A 21,625-nucleotide genomic window follows, 5' to 3' on the forward strand; every position below is an offset into this window, starting at 1 on the left:
TTCACCACTCTCCCCCTGTCCCTCCTCTACCTCTCTTCACCACCCTCCCCGTCCCTCCTCTACCTCTCTTCACCACACACCCCCCGTCCCTCCTCTACCTCTCTTCACCACCCTCCCCGTCCCTCCTCTACCTCTCTTCACCACCCTCCCTGTCCCTCCACTACCTCTCTTCACCACACTCCCCGTCCCTCCTCTACCTCTCTTCACCACCCTCCCCCTGTCCCTCCTCTACCTCTCTTCACCACCCTCCCCCTGTCCCTCCTCTACCTCTCTTCACCACCCTCCCCCTGTCCCTCCTCTACCTCTCTTCACCACCCTCCCCCTGTCCCTCCTCTACCTCTCTTCACCACCCTCCCCCTGTCCCTCCCCTACCTCTCTTCACCACCCTCCCCCTGTCCCTCCTCTACCGCTCTTCACCACCCTCCCCGTCCCTCCTCTACCTCTCTTCACCACACTCCCCCTGTCCCTCCTCTACCTCTCTTCACCACCCTCCCCCTGTCCCTCCTCTACCTCTCTTCACCACCCTCCCACTGTCCCTCCTCTACCTCTCTCCTCCCCCTCCCCCTGTCCCTCCTCTACCTCTCTTCACCACACTCCCCCTGTCCCTCCTCTACCTCTCTTCACCACCCTCCCCCTGTCCCTCCTCTACCTCTCTCCTCCCCCTCCCCCGTCCCTCCTCTACCTCTCTTCACCACACTCCCCCTGTCCCTCCTCTACCTCTCTTCACCACCCTCCCCCTGTCCCTCCTCTACCTCTCTTCACCACCCTCCCACTTTCCCTCCTCTACCTCTCTCCTCCCCCTCCCCCTGTCCCTCCTCTACCTCTCTTCACCACACTCCCCCTGTCCCTCCTCTACCTCTCTTCACCACCCTCCCCCTGTCCTTTCTCTACCTCTCTCCTCCCCCTCCCCCTGTCCCTCCTCTACCTCTCTTCACCCCGTTCCCTGCTCCTGCTGTCCCTCCCTCCCTCTATCTGTTCCTGCTCCCCCTTCACCTTCCCCGCTCCCCCTTCACCGTCCCCAACACCCCTCCACGGTCCCCCTCCCTCTCCCCTCCCCCCCCTCCGCTCCCCCTCTCCCCATCCCCACTCCCCCTCCACCGTCCCCACTCCCCTGTCGCCGCTCCCCATCTCCCCTCCCCCTCCATCGTCACCCTCCCTGCTCCTCCTCCCATTGCCCACCCAGAGGTGGATGTTGTTGTATTTTGTTCCCCAGTAGCCAACTTCTGGATTGGATTCAAGCACAGCCGACAGCCTGTGCCGTACGTTGAAACGCTGCGTGGAAAAGCATGGTAAGACAGTCGTAACCTCGATCCATCAGCCCTCATCGCAGATCTTCCACATGTTCGACAAACTGCTGCTGATGAGCGACGGAGAGGTACGTGTGTCTCATCCCCACGGCCAGCCCAAAGACTGTCACCACCTCCACACACAGTGTCAGTATCGAGAGCTCACGTTATACCCAGTGTCAGTATCAAGAGCTCACTTTATACCCAGTGTCAGTATCGAGAGCTCACTTTATACCCAGTGTCAGTATCGAGTGCTCACTTTATACCCAGTGTATCGAGAGCTCACTTTATACCCAGTGTCAGTATCGAGTGCTCACTTTATACCCAGTGTCAGTATCGAGAGCTCACTTTATACCCAGTGTCAGTATCGAGAGCTCACTTTATACCCAGTGTCAGTATCGAGCGCTCACTTTATACCCAGTGTCAGTATCGAGTGCTCACTTTAGACCCAGTGTCAGTATCGAGAGCTCACTTTATACCCAGTGTATCGAGAGCTCACTTTATACCCAGTGTCAGTATCGAGTGCTCACTTTATACCCAGTGTCAGTATCGAGAGCTCACTTTATACCCAGTGTCAGTATCGAGAGCTCACTTTATACCCAGTGTCAGTATCGAGTGCTCACTTTATACCCAGTGTCAGTATCGAGAGCTCACTTTATACCCAGTGTCAGTATCGAGAGCTCACTTTATACCCAGTGTATCGAGAGCTCACTTTATACCCAGTGTCAGTATCGAGAGCTCACGTTATACCCAGTGTCAGTATCAAGAGCTCACTTTATACCCAGTGTCAGTATCGAGAGCTCACTTTATACCCAGTGTCAGTATCGAGTGCTCACTTTATACCCAGTGTATCGAGAGCTCACTTTATACCCAGTGTCAGTATCGAGTGCTCACTTTATACCCAGTGTCAGTATCGAGAGCTCACTTTATACCCAGTGTCAGTATCGAGTGCTCACTTTATACCCAGTGTCAGTATCGAGCGCTCACTTTATACCCAGTGTCAGTATCGAGTGCTCACTTTATACCCAGTGTCAGTATCGAGAGCTCGCTTTATACCCAGTGTCAGTATCGAGTGCTCACTTTATACCCAGTGTCAGTATCGAGTGCTCACTTTATACCCAGTGGCAGTATCGAGAGCTCACTTTATACCCAGTGTCAGTAGCGAGAGCTCACTTTATACCCAGTGTCAGTATCGAGAGCTCACTTTATACCCAGTGTCAGTATCGAGAGCTCACTTTATACCCAGTGTCAGTATCGAGAGCTCACTTTATACCCAGTGTCAGTATCGAGAGCTCACTTTATACCCAGTGTCAGTATCGAGAGCTCGCTTCATACCCAGTGTCAGTATCGAGCGCTCACTTTATACCCAGTGTCAGTATCGAGTGCTCACTTTATACCCAGTGTCAGTATCGAGAGCTCGCTTTATACCCAGTGTCAGTATCGAGTGCTCACTTTATACCCAGTGTCAGTATCGAGTGCTCACTTTATACCCAGTGGCAGTATCGAGAGCTCACTTTATACCCAGTGTCAGTAGCGAGAGCTCACTTTATACCCAGTGTCAGTATCGAGAGCTCACTTTATACCCAGTGTCAGTATCGAGAGCTCACTTTATACCCAGTGTCAGTATCGAGAGCTCACTTTATACCCAGTGTCAGTATCGAGAGCTCACTTTATACCCAGTGTCAGTATCGAGAGCTCGCTTCATACCCAGTGTCAGTATCGAGTGCTCACTTTATACCCAGTGGCAGTATCGAGAGCTCACTTTATACCCAGTGTCAGTATCGAGAGCTCACTTTATACCCAGTGTCAGTATCGAGAGCTCACTTTATACCCAGTGTCAGTATCGAGAGCTCACTTTATACCCAGTGGCAGTATCAAGTGCTCACTTTATACCCAGTGTCAGTATCGAGTGCTCACTTTATACCCAGTGTCAGTATCGAGAGCTCACTTTATACCCAGTGTCAGTATCGAGAGCTCACGTTATACCCAGTGTCAGTATCGAGAGCTCACTTTATACCCAGTGTCAGTATCGAGAGCTCACTTTATACCCAGTGTCAGTATCGAGAGCTCACTTTATACCCAGTGTCAGTATCGAGCGCTCACTTTATACCCAGTGTCAGTATCGAGAGCTCACTTTATACCCAGTGTCAGTATCGAGAGCTCACTTTATACCCAGTGTCAGTATCGAGAGCTCACTTTACACCCAGTGTCAGTATCGAGAGCTCACTTTATACCCAGTGTCAGTATCGAGAGCTCACTTTACACCCAGTGTCAGTATCGAGAGCTCACTTTATACCCAGTGTCAGTATCGAGAGCTCACTTTATACCCAGTGTCAGTATCGAGAGCTCACTTTATACCCAGTGTCAGTATCGAGCGCTCACTTTATACCCAGTGTCAGTATCGAGAGCTCACTTTATACCCAGTGTCAGTATCGAGCGCTCACTTTATACCCAGTGTCAGTATCGAGAGCTCACTTTATACCCAGTGTCAGTATCGAGAGCTCACTTTATACCCAGTGTCAGTATCGAGAGCTCATTTTATACCCAGTGTCAGTATCGAGAGCTCACTTTATACCCAGTGTCAGTATCGAGAGCTCACTTTATACCCAGTGTCAGTATCGAGCGCTCACTTTATACCCAGTGTCAGTATCGAGAGCTCACTTTATACCCAGTGTCAGTATCGAGAGCTCATTTTATACCCAGTGTCAGTATCGAGCGCTCACTTTATACCCAGTGTCAGTATCGAGCGCTCACTTTATACCCAGTGTCAGTATCGAGAGCTCACTTTATACCCAGTGTCAGTATCGAGAGCTCACTTTATACCCAGTGTCAGTATCGAGTGCTCACTTTATACCCAGTGTCAGTATCGAGAGCTCACTTTATACCCAGTGTCAGTATCAAGTGCTCACTTTATACCCAGTGTCAGTATCGAGCGCTCACTTTATACCCAGTGTCAGTATCGAGCGCTCACTTTATACCCAGTGTCAGTATCGAGAGCTCACTTTATACCCAGTGGCAGTATCGAGCGCTCACTTTATACCCAGTGTCCGTATCGAGAGCTCACTTTATACCCAGTGTCAGTATCGAGCGCTCACTTTATACCCAGTGTCAGTATCGAGTGCTCACTTTATACCCAGTGTCAGTATCGAGAGCTCACTTTATACCCAGTGTCAGTATCGAGCGCTCACTTTATACCCAGTGTCAGTATCGAGAGCTCACTTTATACCCAGTGTCAGTATCGAGAGCTCACTTTATACCCAGTGTCAGTATCGAGCGCTCACTTTATACCCAGTGTCAGTATCGAGAGCTCACTTTATACCCAGTGTCAGTATCGAGAGCTCACTTTATACCCAGTGTCAGTATCGAGTGCTCACTTTATACCCAGTGGCAGTATCGAGAGCTCACTTTATACCCAGTGTCAGTATCGAGAGCTCACTTTATACCCAGTGTCAGTGTCGAGAGCTCACTTTATACCCAGTGTCAGTATCGAGAGCTCACTTTATACCCAGTGTCAGTATCGAGTGCTCACTTTATACCCAGTGTCAGTATCGAGAGCTCACTTTATACCCAGTGTCAGTATCGAGTGCTCACTTTATACCCAGTGGCAGTATCGAGAGCTCACTTTATACCCAGTGTCAGTATCGAGAGCTCACTTTATACCCAGTGTCAGTATCGAGAGCTCACTTTATACCCAGTGTCAGTATCGAGAGCTCACTTTATACCCAGTGTCAGTATCGAGTGCTCACTTTATACCCAGTGTCAGTATCGAGAGCTCACTTTATACCCAGTGTCAGTATCGAGTGCTCACTTTATACCCAGTGTCAGTATCGAGAGCTCACTTTATACCCAGTGTCAGTATCGAGAGCTCACTTTATACCCAGTGTCAGTATCGAGAGCTCACTTTATACCCAGTGTATCGAGAGCTCACTTTATACCCAGTGGCAGTATCGAGTGCTCACTTTATACCCAGTGTCAGTATCGAGAGCTCACTTTATACCCAGTGTCAGTATCGAGTGCTCACTTTATAACCAGTGTCAGTATCGAGAGCTCACTTTATACCCAGTGTCAGTATTGAGAGCTCACTTTATACCCAGTGTCAGTATCAAGAGCTTACTTTATACCCAGTGTCAGTATCGAGAGCTCACTTTATACCCAGTGTCAGTATCGAGTGCTCACTTTACACCCAGTGTCAGTATCGAGAGCTCACTTTATACCCAGTGTCAGTATCGAGTGCTCACTTTATACCCAGTGTCAGTATCGAGAGCTCACTTTATACCCAGTGTCAGTATCGAGAGCTCACTTTATACCCAGTGTATCGAGAGCTCACTTTATACCCAGTGTCAGTAACGAGAGCTCACTTTATACCCAGTGTCAGTATCGAGTGCTCACTTTATACCCAGTGTCAGTATCGAGAGCTCACTTTATACCCAGTGTCAGTATTGAGAGCTCACTTTATACCCAGTGTCAGTATCGAGTGCTCACTTTATACCCAGTGGCAGTATCGAGAGCTCACTTTATACCCAGTGGCAGTATCGAGAGCTCACTTTATACCCAGTGGCAGTATCGAGAGCTCACTTTATACCCAGTGGCAGTATCGAGTGCTCACTTTATACCCAGTGTCAGTATCGAGAGCTCACTTTATACCCAGTGTCAGTATCGAGAGCTCACTTTATACCCAGTGTCAGTATCGAGAGCTCACGTTATACCCAGTGTCAGTATCGAGAGCTCACTTTATACCCAGTGTCAGTATCGAGCGCTCACTTTATACCCAGTGTCAGTATCGAGAGCTCACTTTATACCCAGTGTCAGTGTCGAGAGCTCACTTTAAACCCAGTGTCAGTTTCGAGAGCTCACTTTATACCCAGTGTCAGTATCGAGCGCTCACTTTATACCCAGTGTCCGTATCGAGAGCTCACTTTATACCCAGTGTCAGTATCGAGAGCTCACTTTATACCCAGTGTCAGTATCGAGAGCTCACTTTATACCCAGTGTCAGTATCGAGCGCTCACTTTATACCCAGTGTCAGTATCGAGAGCTCACTTTATACCCAGTGTCAGTATCGAGAGCTCACTTTATACCCAGTGTCACCATCGAGTGCTCACTTTATACCCAGTGTCAGTATCGAGAGCTCACTTTATACCCAGTGTCACCATCGAGTGCTCCCAGGGCAGGTACAGCATGGGTTAGATACAATGCAGAGCTCCCTCTGCATTACCCTGACAGTGTGTCCCCCCTTTATTCCCAGTGTCAGTATCGAGCGCTCCCAGGGCAGGTACAGCACGGGTTAGATACAGTGTAGAGCTCCCTCTACATTACCCTGAGTGTGTCCCCACTTTATACCCAGCGTCAGCATCGAGCGCTCCCAGGGCAGGTACAGCACGGATTAGATACAGTGTAGAGCTCCCTCTACATTACCCTGACAGTGTGTCCCCACTTTATACCCAGTGTCAGCATCGAGCGCTCCCAGGGCAGGTACAGCACGGGTTAGATACAGTGTAGAGCTCCCTCTACATTCCCCTGACAGTGTGTCCCCACTTTATACCCAGTGTCAGCATCGAGCGCTCCCAGGGTAGGTACAGCACGGGTTAGATACAGTGTAGAGCTCCCTCTACATTACCCTGACAGTGTGTCGCCACTTTATACCCAGTGTCAGCATCGAGCGCTCCCAGGGCAGGTACAGCACGGGTTAGATACAGTGTAGAGCTCCCTCTACATTACCCTGACAGTGTGTCCCCACTTTATACCCAGTGTCAGCATCGAGCACTCCCAGGGCAGGTACAGCACAGGTTAGATACAGTGTAGAGCTCCCTCTACACTACCCTGACAGTGTGTCCCCCACTTTATACCCAGTGTCAGCATCGAGCGCTCCCAGGGCAGGTACAGCACGGGTTAGATACAGTGTAGAGCTCCCTCTACATTACCCTGACAGTGTGTCCCCCACTTTATACCCAGTGTCAGCATCGAGCGCTCCCAGGGCAGGTACAGCACGGGTTAGATACAGTGTAGAGCTCCCTCTACAATACCCCGACAGTGTGTCCCCCACTTTATACCCAGTGTCAGTATCGAGCGCTCCCGGGGCAGGTACAGCACGGGTTAGATACAGTGTAGAGCTCCCTCTACATTACCCTGACGGTGTGTCCCCACTTTATACCCAGTGTCAGCATCGAGCGCTCCCAGGGCAGGTACAGCACGGGTTAGATACAGTGTAGAGCTCCCTCTACAATACCCCGACAGTGTGTCCCCCACTTTATACCCAGTGTCAGTATCGAGCGCTCCCGGGGCAGGTACAGCACGGGTTAGATACAGTGTAGAGCTCCCTCTACATTACCCTGACGGTGTGTCCCCACTTTATACCCAGTGTCAGCATCGAGCACTCCCAGGGCAGGTACAGCACGGGTTAGATACAGTGTAGAGCTCCCTCTACATTACCCTGACGGTGTGTCCCCACTTTATACCCAGTGTCAGCATCGAGCGCTCCCAGGGCAGGTACAGCACATGTTAGATACAGTGTAGAGCTCCCTCTACATTACCCTGACAGTGTGTCCCCACTTTATACCCAGTGTCAGTATCGAGCGCTCCCAGGGCATAAGAACGTACGAAATAGGAGGAGGAGTAGGCCGTTCAGCCCGTCAAGCATGCTCCGCCATTGAATAGGATCATGGCTGAACTTTTACATCAAATCCACTTTCCCGTCCTATCCCCACATCCCTTGATTCGCTTAGTATCCAAAAATGTGTCGATCTCAGTCTTGAACATAATCAGCGACTGAGCCACCACAGCCCCCTGGGGTAGAGAATTTCAAAGGTTCACAACCCTCTGAGTGAAGAAATTCCTCCTCATCTCAGTCCTAAATGGCCGACCCCTTATTCTGAGACCCCTAGTTCTAGACTCTCCAGCCCGGGGGGAAACAGCCTCTCAGCATCTACCCTGTCAAGCCCTCTCAGAAGTTTACATGTTTCAATGAGATTTTTTTCTACTCCGCTCATTCTAACCAATCTCTCCTCATAGGACAACCCTCTCAGTCCAGGGCACTGGTTAGATACAGTGAGGGACCCAGTGGAATTCCCACTCATTTCTGATTCTCCTTATTTTGCAGATCGCATACTACGGAGCCTCATCCCAAATCCTGGAATTCTTTGCTGCTATCGGCCTCCATTGTGCCCCACACAACAATCCTGCTGACTTTATCTGTGAGTATCTCAATGTTCTAACAAGCCCCGAGATGGTACGAGATCGAATTGTACCTTCAACCTTCTCTGCTTGAACTCGAACGTGGTCCCTGGAATATCGAAGGATAAGAGATTGATTTGGTCAACATAGGAACAGGAGGTCATTCAGCCCATCGAGTCTGTTCCGTCATTCAATAAGAACATGGCTGATCTGTGACCGAACTCCTTATAACCGCCTTTGCCCCCATGTCCCTTAATACCTTTGGTTAACAAAAATCTACCAATATCAGATTTAAAATTAACTGACCCAGCATCGACTGCTGTTTGCGGAAGTTCCTCTTAATATCTTGAACACTTTGATCAAATCACCCCTTAACCTTCTAAGTTCCAGGGACTACAACCCTAGTTGGTGTAGTCTCTCCTCATAATTATACCTTGGAGTCCAGGTATCATTCTGGGACATCTACGCTGCACATCCTTCCTAAAGTGTGAAACCCAAAACTGCTCACAGTACTCCAGGTGTGGTCTAACCAGGGTTCTGTACAGCTGTTCTGTAACTTCTATCTCCTTGTAGTCTAGTCCTCTCGATATAAAGGCCAGCGTTCCATTAGCCTTTGATTATTTTCTGTATCTGTCCATGACACTTTAATGATCTGTGTACATGGACCCCGAAGTCTCTTTGGGCCGCCACTGCTTGTAGCTTTTCACCATTTAGAAAGTACTCGGATCTATCCTTTGTAGGTCCAAAGTGGATGAGCTATTCTTTAGAGATTTTTGGGGGGATTTTGAAAGGAATTGATGGCGTTCGATAGAGAGAAGCTATTTCTTGCTGTTGAGGGAGTCTAGGACATGGGGACATAACCTTAAAATCAGAGCCGGGCCATTCAGGAGAGAGGTTAGGAAACACTTCTTCACACAAAGGGTGGTAGAAGTGTGGAACTCTCTCCCACTAAAGGCAGTAGATGCCAGCTCAATTAATCATTTTAAATCTGAGAGAGCTAGATTTTTGCTAGACAAGGGTACAAAAGGATATGGAGCCAAGGAGTGTGGAAGGAGTTAGGATACAGATCAGCGATGATCTCAGTGAATGGCGGGAAGGCTCGAGAGCCTGAATGGCCTCCTCCTGTTCCTATATAAAAGGCTCAAGGGGCTGAATGGCCTCCTCCTGTTCCTCTGCTCCTACGTTCAAGCAGGCAGGTTTTAAGGAGCGTTTTAAAGGGGGCGAGAGAGGCGGAGAGGTTGAGCTAAGCACCGAAGCAGCTGAAGGCACGGCCGCCGATAGTGGAGCAATGGAAATCGGGGGGGGGGGGTGGGGGGGGAGTGGCGGGATGTGCAAGACGCCAAAATTGGAGGAGCGCAGAGATCTCGGAGGGCTGGAGGAGGTTACAGAGATAGCGAGGGTTGTAGGGGCTGGAGGAGGTTACAGAGATAGGGAGGGTTGTAGCGGCTGGAGGAGGTTACAGAGATAGGGAGGGTTGTAGCGGCTGGAGGAGGTTACAGAGATAGGGAGGGTTGTAGGGGCTGGAGGAGGTTACAGAGATAGGGAGGGTTGTAGGGGCTGGAGGAGGTTACAGAGATAGGGAGGGTTGTAGGGGCTGGAGGAGGTTACAGAGATAGGGAGGGTTGTAGGGGCTGGAGGAGGTTACAGAGATAGGGAGGGTTGTAGGGGCTGGAGGAGGTTACAGAGATAGGGAGGGTTGTAGGGGCTGGAGGAGGTTACAGAGATAGGGAGGGTTGTTGGGGCTGGAGGAGGTTACAGAGATAGGGAGAGTGGGGTGACTCTATGCAGGGATTTGAACATGAGGATAGGGAATTTTATATTCAAGGATTTGCTGAACCAGGAGACAATATAGGTTAGTGAACACAGGGGCGGTGATGAGTTGGGATACGGGGCGGGGAGGAGTTTCGGATGAGCTGCAGGTTACGGAGGGTGGGAGGTGGGAAGCCGGCCAGGAGAACGTTGGCATTGTCGAGTCTGGAGTCCAGGAGAGCAGGAAAATTTTCCAAAGTGAGGTACAAAGCAGAATGAAGCACAATATTGATAGTGTCCCCACACCTTCTCCCGACTGCAGTTTGAGGGAAAGGATTTCCACGCTAAACTGTCTGTCCTTTCTTTAGTGGAAAAAGTCAAACAATCTCCCGAGGTGAGACAGAGGATAATGGCAGCGGCGAATGAGTTACGGTAAGAGACCGCCAACTTACACCGCAACTCTGACATTCAACCGCTCGTTCCAGATCTGAAAAAACTCAGGGGCCCTTTTAAAGAGGGAGTCTCTCCGTCAGGGACCCTGTTTAAAGAGGGAGTCTCTCCATCAGGGACCCCGAGTAAAGTGGGAGTCTCTCCATCAGGGACCCTGTTTGATGAGGGAGTCTCTCCGTCAGGGACCCTGTTTAAAGAGGGAGTCTCTCCGTCAGGGACCCTGTTTAAAGAGGGAGTCTCTCTTTCAGGGACCCTTTTAAAGAGGGAGTCTCTCCGTTAGGGACCCCTTTTAAAGAGGGAGTCTCTCCGTCAGGGACCCTGTTTAAAGAGGGTGTCTCTCCATCAGGGACCCTGTTTAAAGAGGGAGTCTCTCCGTCAGGGACCCTGTTTAAAGAGGGAGTCTCTCCGTCAGGGACCCTGTTTAAAGAGGGAGTCTCTCCGTCAGGGACCCCTTTTAAAGAGGGAGTCTCTCCGTCAGGGACCCTGTTTAAAGAGGGAGTCTCTCCGTCAGGGACCCTGTTTAAAGAGGGAGTCTCTCCGTCAGGGACCCTGTTTAAAGAGGGAGTCTCTCCGTCAGGGACCCTGTTTAAAGAGGTAGTCTCTCCGTCAGGGACCCTGTTTAAAGAGGGAGTCTCTCCATCAGGGACCCTGTTTAAAGAGGGTGTCTCTCCATCAGGGACCCTGTTTAAAGAGGGAGTCTCTCCGTCAGGGACCCCTTTTAAAGAGGGAGTCTCTCCGTCAGGGACCCTGTTTAAAGAGGGAGTCTCTCCGTCAGGGACCCTGTTTAAAGAGGGAGTCTCTCCGTCAGGGACCCTGTTTAAAGAGGGAGTCTCTCCGTCAGGGACCCTGTTTAAAGAGGGAGTCTCTCCGTCAGGGACCCTGTTTAAAGAGGGAGTCTCTCCGTCAGGGACCCCTTTTAAAGAGGGAGTCTCTCCGTCAGGGACCCTGTTTAAAGAGGGAGTCTCTCCGTCAGGGACCCTGTTTAAAGAGGGAGTCTCTCCGTCAGGGACCCTGTTTAAAGAGGGAGTCTCTCCATCAGGGACCCTGTTTAAAGAGGGAGTCTCTCCGTCAGGGACCCTGTTTAAAGAGGGAGTCTCTCCGTCAGGGACCCTGTTTAAAGAGGGAGTCTCTCCGTCAGAGACCCTGTTTAAAGAGGGAGTCTCTCCGTCAGGGACCCTGTTTAAAGAGGGAGTTTCTCCATCAGGGACCCTGTTTAAAGAGGGAGTCTCTCCGTCAGGGACCCTGTTTAAAGAGGGAGTCTCTCCGTCAGGGACCCTGTTTAAAGAGGGAGTCTCTCCATCAGGGACCCCTGGTAAAGAGGGAGTCTCCATCAGAGACCCTGTTTAAAGAGGGAGTCTCTCCGTCAGGGACCCTGTTTAATGAGGGAGTCTCTCCGTCAGGGACCCTGTTTAAAGAGGGAGTCTCTCCATCAGGGACCCTGTTTAAAGAGGGAGTCTCTCCGTCAGAGACCCTGTTTAATGAGGGAGTCTCTCCGTCAGGGACCCTGTTTAAAGAGGGAGTCTCTCCGTCAGGGACCCTGTTTAAAGAGGGAGTCTCTCCGTCAGGGACCCTGTTTAAAGAGGGAGTCTCTCCATCAGGGAACCTGTTTAAAGAGGGATTCTCTCTGTCAGGGACCCTTTAAACTGTCCTTGTTGAATCCTTTGGGTGCTCGAAGTGTTGTGATTCACACTCACACTTGACGTGTGCAGCCGTCACCCCTTGAACACTCCATCGAGGTCAGTGAAAGGGTGCGAGTGCCCTCGGTAATGTGGGTCAGGTCTCACTAGTTTCAGAGCCCAGCAAGTCCAGGGCTTGACTGACTGAGGACTGGACCCACGTTTATGTGCAGCTACTTTCTCCAGCCTGGGGCTAAGCTTACAAACTCCACCTCGTCACATCTGCATCTCACCAACGCCTCACCGTGACTGACCATTCTGGTATTAACGTAAGATCATAAGAAACAGGAGCAAGAATAGGCCATTCGGGCCTTCGAGTCCGCTCCACCATTCAATGAGATCATGGCTGATCTTCAACCTCAAATCCACCTTCCCGCAGTATCCCTTGGTTCCCTTATTATCAACAAGTCGCTCGATCTCTGTCTTGAATATACTCAACCACAGCGCTCTGGGATTGAGAATTCCAAAGACTCAGAGCCCCCTGATTTAAGGAAATTTCGCACGTCAGACTATGACCCCTGGTTCTCGACTCCCCAGCCTGGTGAAACAGCCTCTCAGCATCTACCCTGTCAAGCCCCTTAAGAATTTTATGCATTTCAATGACGTCACCTCTCATTCTTCTAAACTCTAGGAAGTATAGGCCTAGCCTCTTCCCAAATGACATAGAATTTCACAGATTTGACAAGAAACTTAACTGGACCAGCCACATAAATACTGTGGCTACAAGAGCAGGTCAGAGGTTGGGTATTCTGCAGCGAGTGTCTCACCTCCTGACTCCCCCAAAGATTTCCATTATGTACGAGGCACATGTTAGGAGTGTGATGGAATACTCTCCACTTGCCTGGATGAGTGCAGCTCCAACAACATTCAAGAAGCTCAGCACCATCCAAGACAAAGCAGCCCGCTTGATCGGCACCCCATCCAGCACCTTAAACATTCACTCCCTCCACCACCGGCGCACCGTGGCTGCAGTGTGTACCATCTAAAAAATGCACTGCAGCAACTCACTGATGCGCTATCAATTACTCATAAAAGACTGAGAGTTAGAAGAGTAACCAAAGGCTTTTATTAACAACAGAATGGAGGTCTGCCTCGCGTGGTCGACCGGTCCATGATACTAAGGGCTGGGGAGCAGTCACCTTTATACTAGGACCTGTGGGAGGAGTCAGCCGAGGCATGTCCAGGCATGTACACAGTGGAATACAAACAGGACAAACAGGAATACAAACAGTGGTTTACCACATTCACCCCTTGTTTAAAATTGAGTCCGGCGGGGTGAAGTGTATTAAAAGTTAGTGTATTGGAGTCTCTCCGGAGGTCTTGTCTGCCGCTGTGATCTGCGTGGCGACGGCAGGGGTAGTGAAGTTTCCGGCGTCGAGTCCAGCGTAGGCTGTGGCACAGGCGTGTCGTCCTCGTAGATGTCGAGCGGGTCGCGGGGCCCAGGCCTGCCGTCTGCTGGGGCTGGATATCGGATCATGGGGGGGGTGGTAGTGGGTAGTGGGTTACTGCGGCCCCCGAGGGTGCAAGGTCTCTTATGGAGACTGTGTCCTCCCGCCCGTCTGGGTATGCGATGTAAGCATACTGGGGGTTGGCGTGGAGGAGGTCGACCCTCTCGACCAGGGGGTCCGTTTTATGGGTCCTCACGTGTCTTCTCAGTAGGACCGGCCCTGGGGACGTCAGCCATGGCGGTAGCGATGTCCCCGATGTGGACTTCCTTGGGAAGACAAACATTTTCTCATGAGGGGTGGCGTTAGTGGCAGTGCAGAGCAGTGACCGAATAGAGTGGAGCGCATCGGGGAGCACATCCTGCCAGCGGGAGGTTGGAAGGCCCCTAGACTTTAAGGCTAGCAGGACGGCCTTCCAAACTGTCGCATTTTCTCTTTCCACCTGTCCGTTCCCCCGGGGGTTATAACTGGTGGTCCTGCTTGTGGCAATACCCCTAGTTAGCAGGTACTGACGGAGTTCGTCGCTCATAAACGATAGGCCCCGGTCGCTATGGATATAGCTGGGGAAGCCGAACAGGGTGAAGAGGTTGTTCAGACATTTAATGACCGTGGCACTGGTCATGTCCGGGCAGGGGAAGGCGAACGGGAAACGGGAGTACTCATCAATAATATTGAGGAAGTACACATTGCGGTCGGAGGAGGGGAGAGGCCCTTTAAAATCGACGCTCAGGCGCTCGAAGGGGCGAGTGGCTTTTATCAGGTGGGCCCTGTCTGGTCTATAAAAGTGCGGTTTGCACTCAGCGCAGACTTGGCAGTTCCTGGTCATGGTCCTGACCTCCTCAATAGAGTAAGGCAGGTTGCGGGCCTTGATGAAGTGGAAGAACCTGGTGACCCCCGGGTGGCAGAGGTCATTGTGGAGGGCCCGCAGTCTATCGATCTGCGCGCTGGCGCAGGTGCCACGCGATAGCGCATCCGGGGGTTCATTTAGCTTCCCGGGCCGGTACAAGATCTCGTAGTTGTAGGTGGAAAGTTCGATTCTCCACCTCAAGATCTTGTCATTTTTGATTTTGCCCCTCTGCTTGTTGTTAAACATAAAAGCAACTGAACGCTGGTCAGTGAGCAGGGTAAATCGTTTTCCGGCCAGGTAGTGCCTCCAATGACGCACAGCCTCCACAATCGCCTGGGCCTCCTTCTCAACAGTGGAGTGTCTGGTCTCCGGGCCTTGGAGGGTTCGTGAAAAGAAGGCCACGGGTCTCCCCGCCTGATTGAGGGTAGCGGCCAGGGCAAAGTCAGACGCGTCGCTTTCCACCTGGAAGGGGATGGATTCGTCCACTGCGTGCATGGTGGCTTTGGCAATGTCCTCCTTGATACGGTGGAAGGCTAAGCGGGCCTCTGCCGTCAAGGGAAAAGAGGTGGACTTGATCAGCGGACGGGCCTTGTCCGCATAGTAGGGGACCCACTGGGCGTAATAGGAGAAAAACCCTAGGCACCTCTTCAGGGCCTTGAGGCAGTGGGGCAGTGGAAGTTCCATAAGGGGACGCATCCGGTCGGGGTCGGGGCCGATGACTCCGTGTTCCACAACACAGCCAAGGATGGCGAGGCGGTTTGTGCGGAATATGCACTTCTCCTTGTTATATGTCAGGTTTAGGAGTTGGGCGGTGCGGAGGAATTTTTCGAGGTTTGCGTCATGGTCCTGCAAGTCACGGCCGCAGATGGTCACATTGTCCAGATATGGGAAAGTGGCCTGCAACGCATTTTGATCTACCATCCGGTCCATCTCCCTTTGGAAGACGGAGACCCCGTTGGTGACGCCAAAGGGAACCCTAAGGAAGTGATAGAGGCGGCCGTTTGCCTCAAAGGCAGTGTACTGGCGGTCCTCAGGGCGGATGGGGAGCTGGTGGTACGCTGATTTCAGGTCAATGGTCGAGAAGACGCGGTACTGCGCGATCTGGTTGACCATATCAGCTATACGGGGGAGTGGGTAGGCGTCCAGCAGGGTGTAGCGATTTATTGTCTGGCTGTAGTCGATGACCAGGCGCTGCTTCTCGCCGGTCTTAACGACCACAACCTGGGCTCGCCAGGGGCTGGTGCTGCCCTCAATAATCCCTCCTTTCAGGAGCCGCTCCACTTCGGTTTTAATGAAAACCCTGTCCCCGGCACTGTATCGCCTGCTCTTCATGGCGATGGGCTTACAGTCGGGGGTGAGGTTAGCAAACAGTTGGGGGGGGGTGACTCTGAGTGTGGAGAGGTTGCACCTGGTGCGCGGCGGGCAGTTTGGAAGCTGCTGGCTGCGGACTGTGAGTGGGGGTAGGGGTCCACCGTACGCCATCGTAACACTTTTAAGGTGGCACTGAAAATCTAACCCCAGCAGGACGGCAGCGCAGAGGTCAGGCAGGACCAGAAGTTTAAAATGATCGTACACGGTCCCGTCTACTACGAGTGTCACCACGCAGTAGCCGCCGATGTCCGCCGACTGGGACTCGGAGGCCATAGAAATCCGCTGTTGCGCAGGCAGGACTGGGAGAGAGCAACGCCGCACTGTGTCGGGGTGGATGAAGCTCTCCGTGCTCCCAGAGTCAAAAAGGCAGATTGTATCGTGACCATTTACCTTAATATCCATTGTGGAACTGGCCAGTTGGTGCGGTCTCGCTTGGTCCAGTGTAACGGATGCCAGCGTAGGGGTCGGTGTGTCGCTGCGGGTATCAGATGAGGCAGTGTCGGGGGCCTGCTGCGTCCCGGCTGTCGTCCAAGATGGCGGCGTCCATGATCCCCATGTGGCTGGAGGCGTCCAAAATGGCTGCTGTACCGGTGATTCGCACATGGCCGGGGAGGTCCAAGATGGCGGCCCGCATGGCCCACACGCGGCGCTGCTGGGGTTCGGGGTGGCTTTGGCCCTGCAGACGCTAGCGTAGTGTCCCTTCTTCCCGCAGCCCGAGCAGATCGCGTTTTTCGCCGGGCAGCGCGCTCTGGGGTGTTTTGCCTGGCCACAGAAGTAGCATTTCTGGCCTTGGGGCACTGCTGTCTGGCCTTGGGACACTGCTGCGGTAGTTGGGCCGTTGTTGGGGTGTGGCTGGGGTGGCACGGCGCTATGAGGCGGTCCTACCGTGTCCCAGGCTGTCATTCCCCGCGGCGTCCACGGTGCAGAGGAGTAGGCATCCATGCCCTGGTAGGCTGCATCCAATGATAGTGCGAGTTCAGAGGCCTTGTTGAGGTCGAGGTTACTCTGCTCCAACAGTCGCTGTCGGGTGTAATTGGATCTGTGGCCCGCTACAAAAGCGTCCCGGATAAGTTCCTCTGTGTACACGGCGGCCTTTACATCCTTACAACCACAGGCCCGGCCAAGCACAGACAGTGCCTGAAGGTATTCCACGGTCGATTCCCCAGGTTGTTGTTTACGACTCCCCAGGAGGTGCCTGGCATACACTTCGTTCACTGGGCGCGTGTACTGGTCCTTGAGGAGCTTGATAGCGTCCGCATACGAGGTCGCGTCTTGGATGACCGAGTACACTCGGTGGTTCACTTTGGAGGTCAGGACATCCAGTTTGTCCTCGTCCGATTTGATTGCTTCGGAGGCGGTCAGGAATTTTTCAAAACACTTAAGCCAGTGAGTAAACTTGGTGGATGAGTCCGCCTCCCGATGATCTAAGTCCAGGCATGCTGGTGTGAGGATCTTCTCCATTATAAAAATGTTGTTAATAAAATTGATGCGCTATCAATTACTCATAAAAGACTGAGAGTTAGAAGAGTAACCAAAGGCTTTTATTAACAACAGAATGGAGGTCTGCCTCGCGTGGTCGACCGGTCCATGATACTAAGGGCTGGGGAGCAGTCACCTTTATACTAGGACCTGTGGGAGGAGTCAGCCGAGGCATGTCCAGGCATGTACACAGTGGAATACAAACAGGACAAACAGGAATACAAACAGTGGTTTACCACACTCACCAAGGCATCTTCGACAGCACCTTCCAAACCCGCAACCTCTTCCACCTAGAAGGACAAAGGCAGCAGGCGCATGGGAACACCACCACCTCCAAGTTCCCCTCCAAGTCACACACCATCCTGACTTAGAAGTATATCGTCGATCCTTCATAGTCGCTGGACCAAAATCCTGGAACTCTCTTTCTAACAGCACTGTGGGAGTACCTTCACCACACGGACTGCAGCAGTTCAAGAAGGCGGCTCACCACCACCTTCTCAAGGACAATTAGGGATGGGCAATAATAGAGTCATAGAGGTATACAGCACAGAAAGAGGCCCAACGGCCCATCGTGTCCGCGCCGGCCATCAAGCTATTCTAATCCCATTTTCCAGCACTTGGTCCGTAGCCTTGTATGCTGTGGCGTTTCAAGTGCTCATCTAAATGCTTCTTGAATGTTGTGAGGGTTCCTGCCTCTACCACCCTTTCAGGCAGTGAGTTCCAGATTCCAACCACCCTCTGGGTGAAAATGTTTTTCTTCAAATTCCCTCTAAACCTCCTGCCCCTTACCTTGAAACTATGCCCCCTGGTTATTGGCCCCTCTACTAAGGGGAAAAGTTCCTTTCTATCTACCTCATAATTTTGTACACCTCAATCAGGTTCCCCCCTCAGCCTTCTCTGCTCGAAGGAAAACAACCCCAGCCTGTCCAGTCTCTCTTCATAGCTGAAGCGTTCCAGCCCAAGTAACATCCTGGTGAATCTCCTCTGCAATGCAATCACATCCCTCCTATAGGGTGGCGACCAGAACTGCACACAGTGTTCCAGCTGTGGCCTAACTAGCGTTTTGTACAGCTCCATCATAACTTCCCTGCTCTTATATTCTATGCCTCGGCTAATGAAGGCAAGTATCCCATATGACTTTTTAACCACCTTATCTACCTGTCCTGCTGCCTTCAGGGATCTATGTACATGCACACCAAGATCCCTCTGATCCTCTGTCCTTCCTAGGGTCCTACCATTCATTGTGTATTCCCTTGCCTTGTTAGTCCTCCCAAAATGCATCACCTCACACTTTTCAGGGTTAAATTCCATTTGCCACTGTTCTGCCCATCTAACCAACTCGTCTATATCGTCCTGTAGCCTGAGGCTTCCCTCCTCGCTATTTACCACGCCACCAATTTTCGTGTCATCTGTGAACTTACTGATCCTACCTCCTACATTCATATCTAAATCATTAACGTACAGTACAAACAGCAAAGGACCCAGCACCGATCCCTGCGGTACACCACTGGACACAGGCTTCCAGTCACAAAAACAACCTTCGACCATCACCCTCTGCCTCCTGCCACTAAGCCAATTTTGGATCCAATGTGCCAAATTGCTCTGGATCCCATGGGCTCTTACCTTCTTGACCAGTCTCCCATGCGGAACTTAGTCAAAAGCGTTACTGAAGTTCATGTAGACTACATCAACTGCACTACCCTCATCCACACACCTATTCACCCCCTCGAAAAATTCAATCAAATTGGTCAGACATGATCTCCCCCTGACAAAGCCATGCTGACTATCCCTGATTAATCCCTGCCTCTCCAAGTGGAGACTAATTCAGTCCCTCAGAACTTTTTCCAATAATTTCCCTACCACCGATGTTAGGCTCACTGGCCTGTAATCCCCTGGTTTATCCCTACTACCCTTCTTGAATAATGGAACTATGTTAGCTGTCCTCCAGTCTTCTGGCACCTCCCCTGTGGTCAGAGAGGTTCTAAAAATTTATGTCAGAGCCCCTGCAATCTCCTCCCTTGCCTCACACAGCAGCCTGGGATACATCTCGCCTGGGCCTGGGGATTTATCCACTTTTAAGCCCACTAAAACCGTTAGTACCTCCTTCCTCTCAATACTAATTTGTTTAAGTATATCACAATCCCCCTGCTTAATTTCTATGCCTACATCGTCCTTCTCCATAGTGAACACAGGTGCAAAATATTCATTTAAAACCTCATCTACATCTTCCGGCTCTATGCACAGATTGCCACTTTGGTCCCTAATGGGTCCTACTCTTTCCCTGGTTACCGTCTTGCCCTTAATATACTTATAAAACACCATGGGATTTTCCTTTATTTTGCCCGCCAGTGTTTTTTCATTCCCCCCCTTCGCTCTCCTAATTTCTTTTTTAAGTACCCCCCTGCACTTTCTATACTCCTCTAGGGCTTCCACTGTTTTTAGTCCTTTGTATCTGCCAAAAGCCTCCCTTTTTTTCCTAATCCATTCTTGTATATCCCTTGACATCCAGAGTTCCCTGGGCTTGTTGGTCCCACCCTTGATCTTTACAGGAACATGTTGGCGTTGTACTCTCTCTATTTCCTTTTTGAAAGACTCCCATTTCTCTAATGTGGATTTTCCTACAAGTAGCTGATCCCAGTCCATTTTGGCCAGATCCTGCCGTATCATATTAAATCAGCCTTCCCCCAATTTAGAACCTTTATTTCCGGTCCATCTTTGTCCTTTTCCATGACTACCTTCAATCTCATCGAATTATGGTCACTGTGACCAAAATGCTCTCCGACTGACACCTCTACCACTTGCCCAGCTACATTCCCTAGAATTAGGTCCAGTACCATCCCCTCTCTTGTAGGACTTTCTACATGCTGGCTCAAAAAGCTCTCCTGGATGCACTTTAAGAATTCCGCACCCTCTAAGCCTTTCACACTCTGACTATCCCAGTTAATATTGGGGAAATTGAAATCCCCCGCTATTATTACCCTATTATTTCTACACTTCTCTGAGATTTGCCTACATATCTGTTCCTCTATCTCCCCCTGCCTGTTTGGGGGTCTATAGTACACTCCCAGCAAAGTGCTTGCCCCCTTTTTGTTTCTAAGTTCTACCCATATGGCCTCATTAGAGGAACCTGCTAAGATATCATCCCACCTTACAGCAGTAATTGACTCCTTGATTAATATTGTGACACCCCCTCCTCTTTTACACCCCCTCTGTCTCGCCTGAAGATTCTATACCCCGGAATATTGAGCTGCCAGTCCTGCTCCTCCCTCACCCATGTCTCCGTGATAGCAACAATATCATACTCCCATGTGTTCCCACTTTCAATTCATCTGCCTTACTCGCAAGAATCCTTGCATTAAAATAAATGCCATCCAGCCTTGCCATACTCCCTTGTGCTGTTATATATTTGCTCTGCCTTCCAGGCTGACTTGTTTTTTCCTCTATATTTGGCTGTGCACTACCCCCTACTATAGCTCCACACCTTGCCAGCGACGCCCACATCCCATAAACAAATTTTAAAAAATGCTGGCCTTGCCAGGGACACCCACATCCCATGAATGAATAAATATTATTTTTTAAATACAGTAACAACCTGCATTGATACAGCGCCTTTAACATTGTAAAACATCCCAAGGCGCTTCACAGGAGCGATTATCAAACAAAATTTGAGACTGAGCCATATAAGGAGATATTAGGACAGGTGACCAAAAGCTTGGTCAAAGAGGTTGGTTTTATGGGGCGTCTTAAAGGAGAATAGAGACAGGCAGAGTGGGTTAGTGAGGGAATTCCAGAGCTTAGGGCCCAGGCAGCTGAAGGCACAGCCGCCAATGGTGGAGCGATTAAAATCGAGGATGCGCGACAGGCTGTGATTGGAGGAGCACAGAGACCTCAAAGCTTATTGGGGCTGGGGGAGGTTACAGATATAGGGAGGGGTGAGGTCAGGGAGGTGATTTGAAAACAAGGATGAGAATTTTATGCTGTAAATTCTCACCACTCTCTGGGTAAAGAAGTTTCTCCAGAATTCCCTATTGGATTTATTAGTGGCTATCTTATATTGATGGCCCCTAGTTCTACAGGTGGAAACATCCTCTCTATGTCTAGCCCATCAAACACTTCCATAAACTGAAAGACCTCCATCAGGTCACCCCTCAG

General features: G+C 50.9%; 1 protein-coding gene across 1 annotated transcript in view; it reads left to right on the top strand.

Moving 5' to 3' along the window:
* Window positions 1–1,339: 1,339 nt before the first annotated feature.
* Window positions 1,340–21,625, top strand: part of LOC147092064 (uncharacterized) — a 37,992-nt gene continuing 17,706 nt past the window's right edge. Inside the window, exons 1-3 of the mRNA XM_085976420.1 lie at window positions 1,340–1,375; window positions 8,383–8,511; window positions 10,528–10,637. Of these exons, the coding sequence (XP_085832546.1) occupies window positions 1,340–1,375; window positions 8,383–8,511; window positions 10,528–10,637 (275 nt within the window). The remainder of the gene's footprint in view (window positions 1,376–8,382; window positions 8,512–10,527; window positions 10,638–21,625) is intronic.

This window comes from Somniosus microcephalus, unplaced genomic scaffold (genome assembly GCF_052327205.1).
Source record: "Somniosus microcephalus isolate GS21.2 unplaced genomic scaffold, FLI_Smic_1.0 unresolved_chr2, whole genome shotgun sequence".
Lineage (NCBI taxonomy): Eukaryota > Metazoa > Chordata > Chondrichthyes > Squaliformes > Somniosidae > Somniosus > Somniosus microcephalus.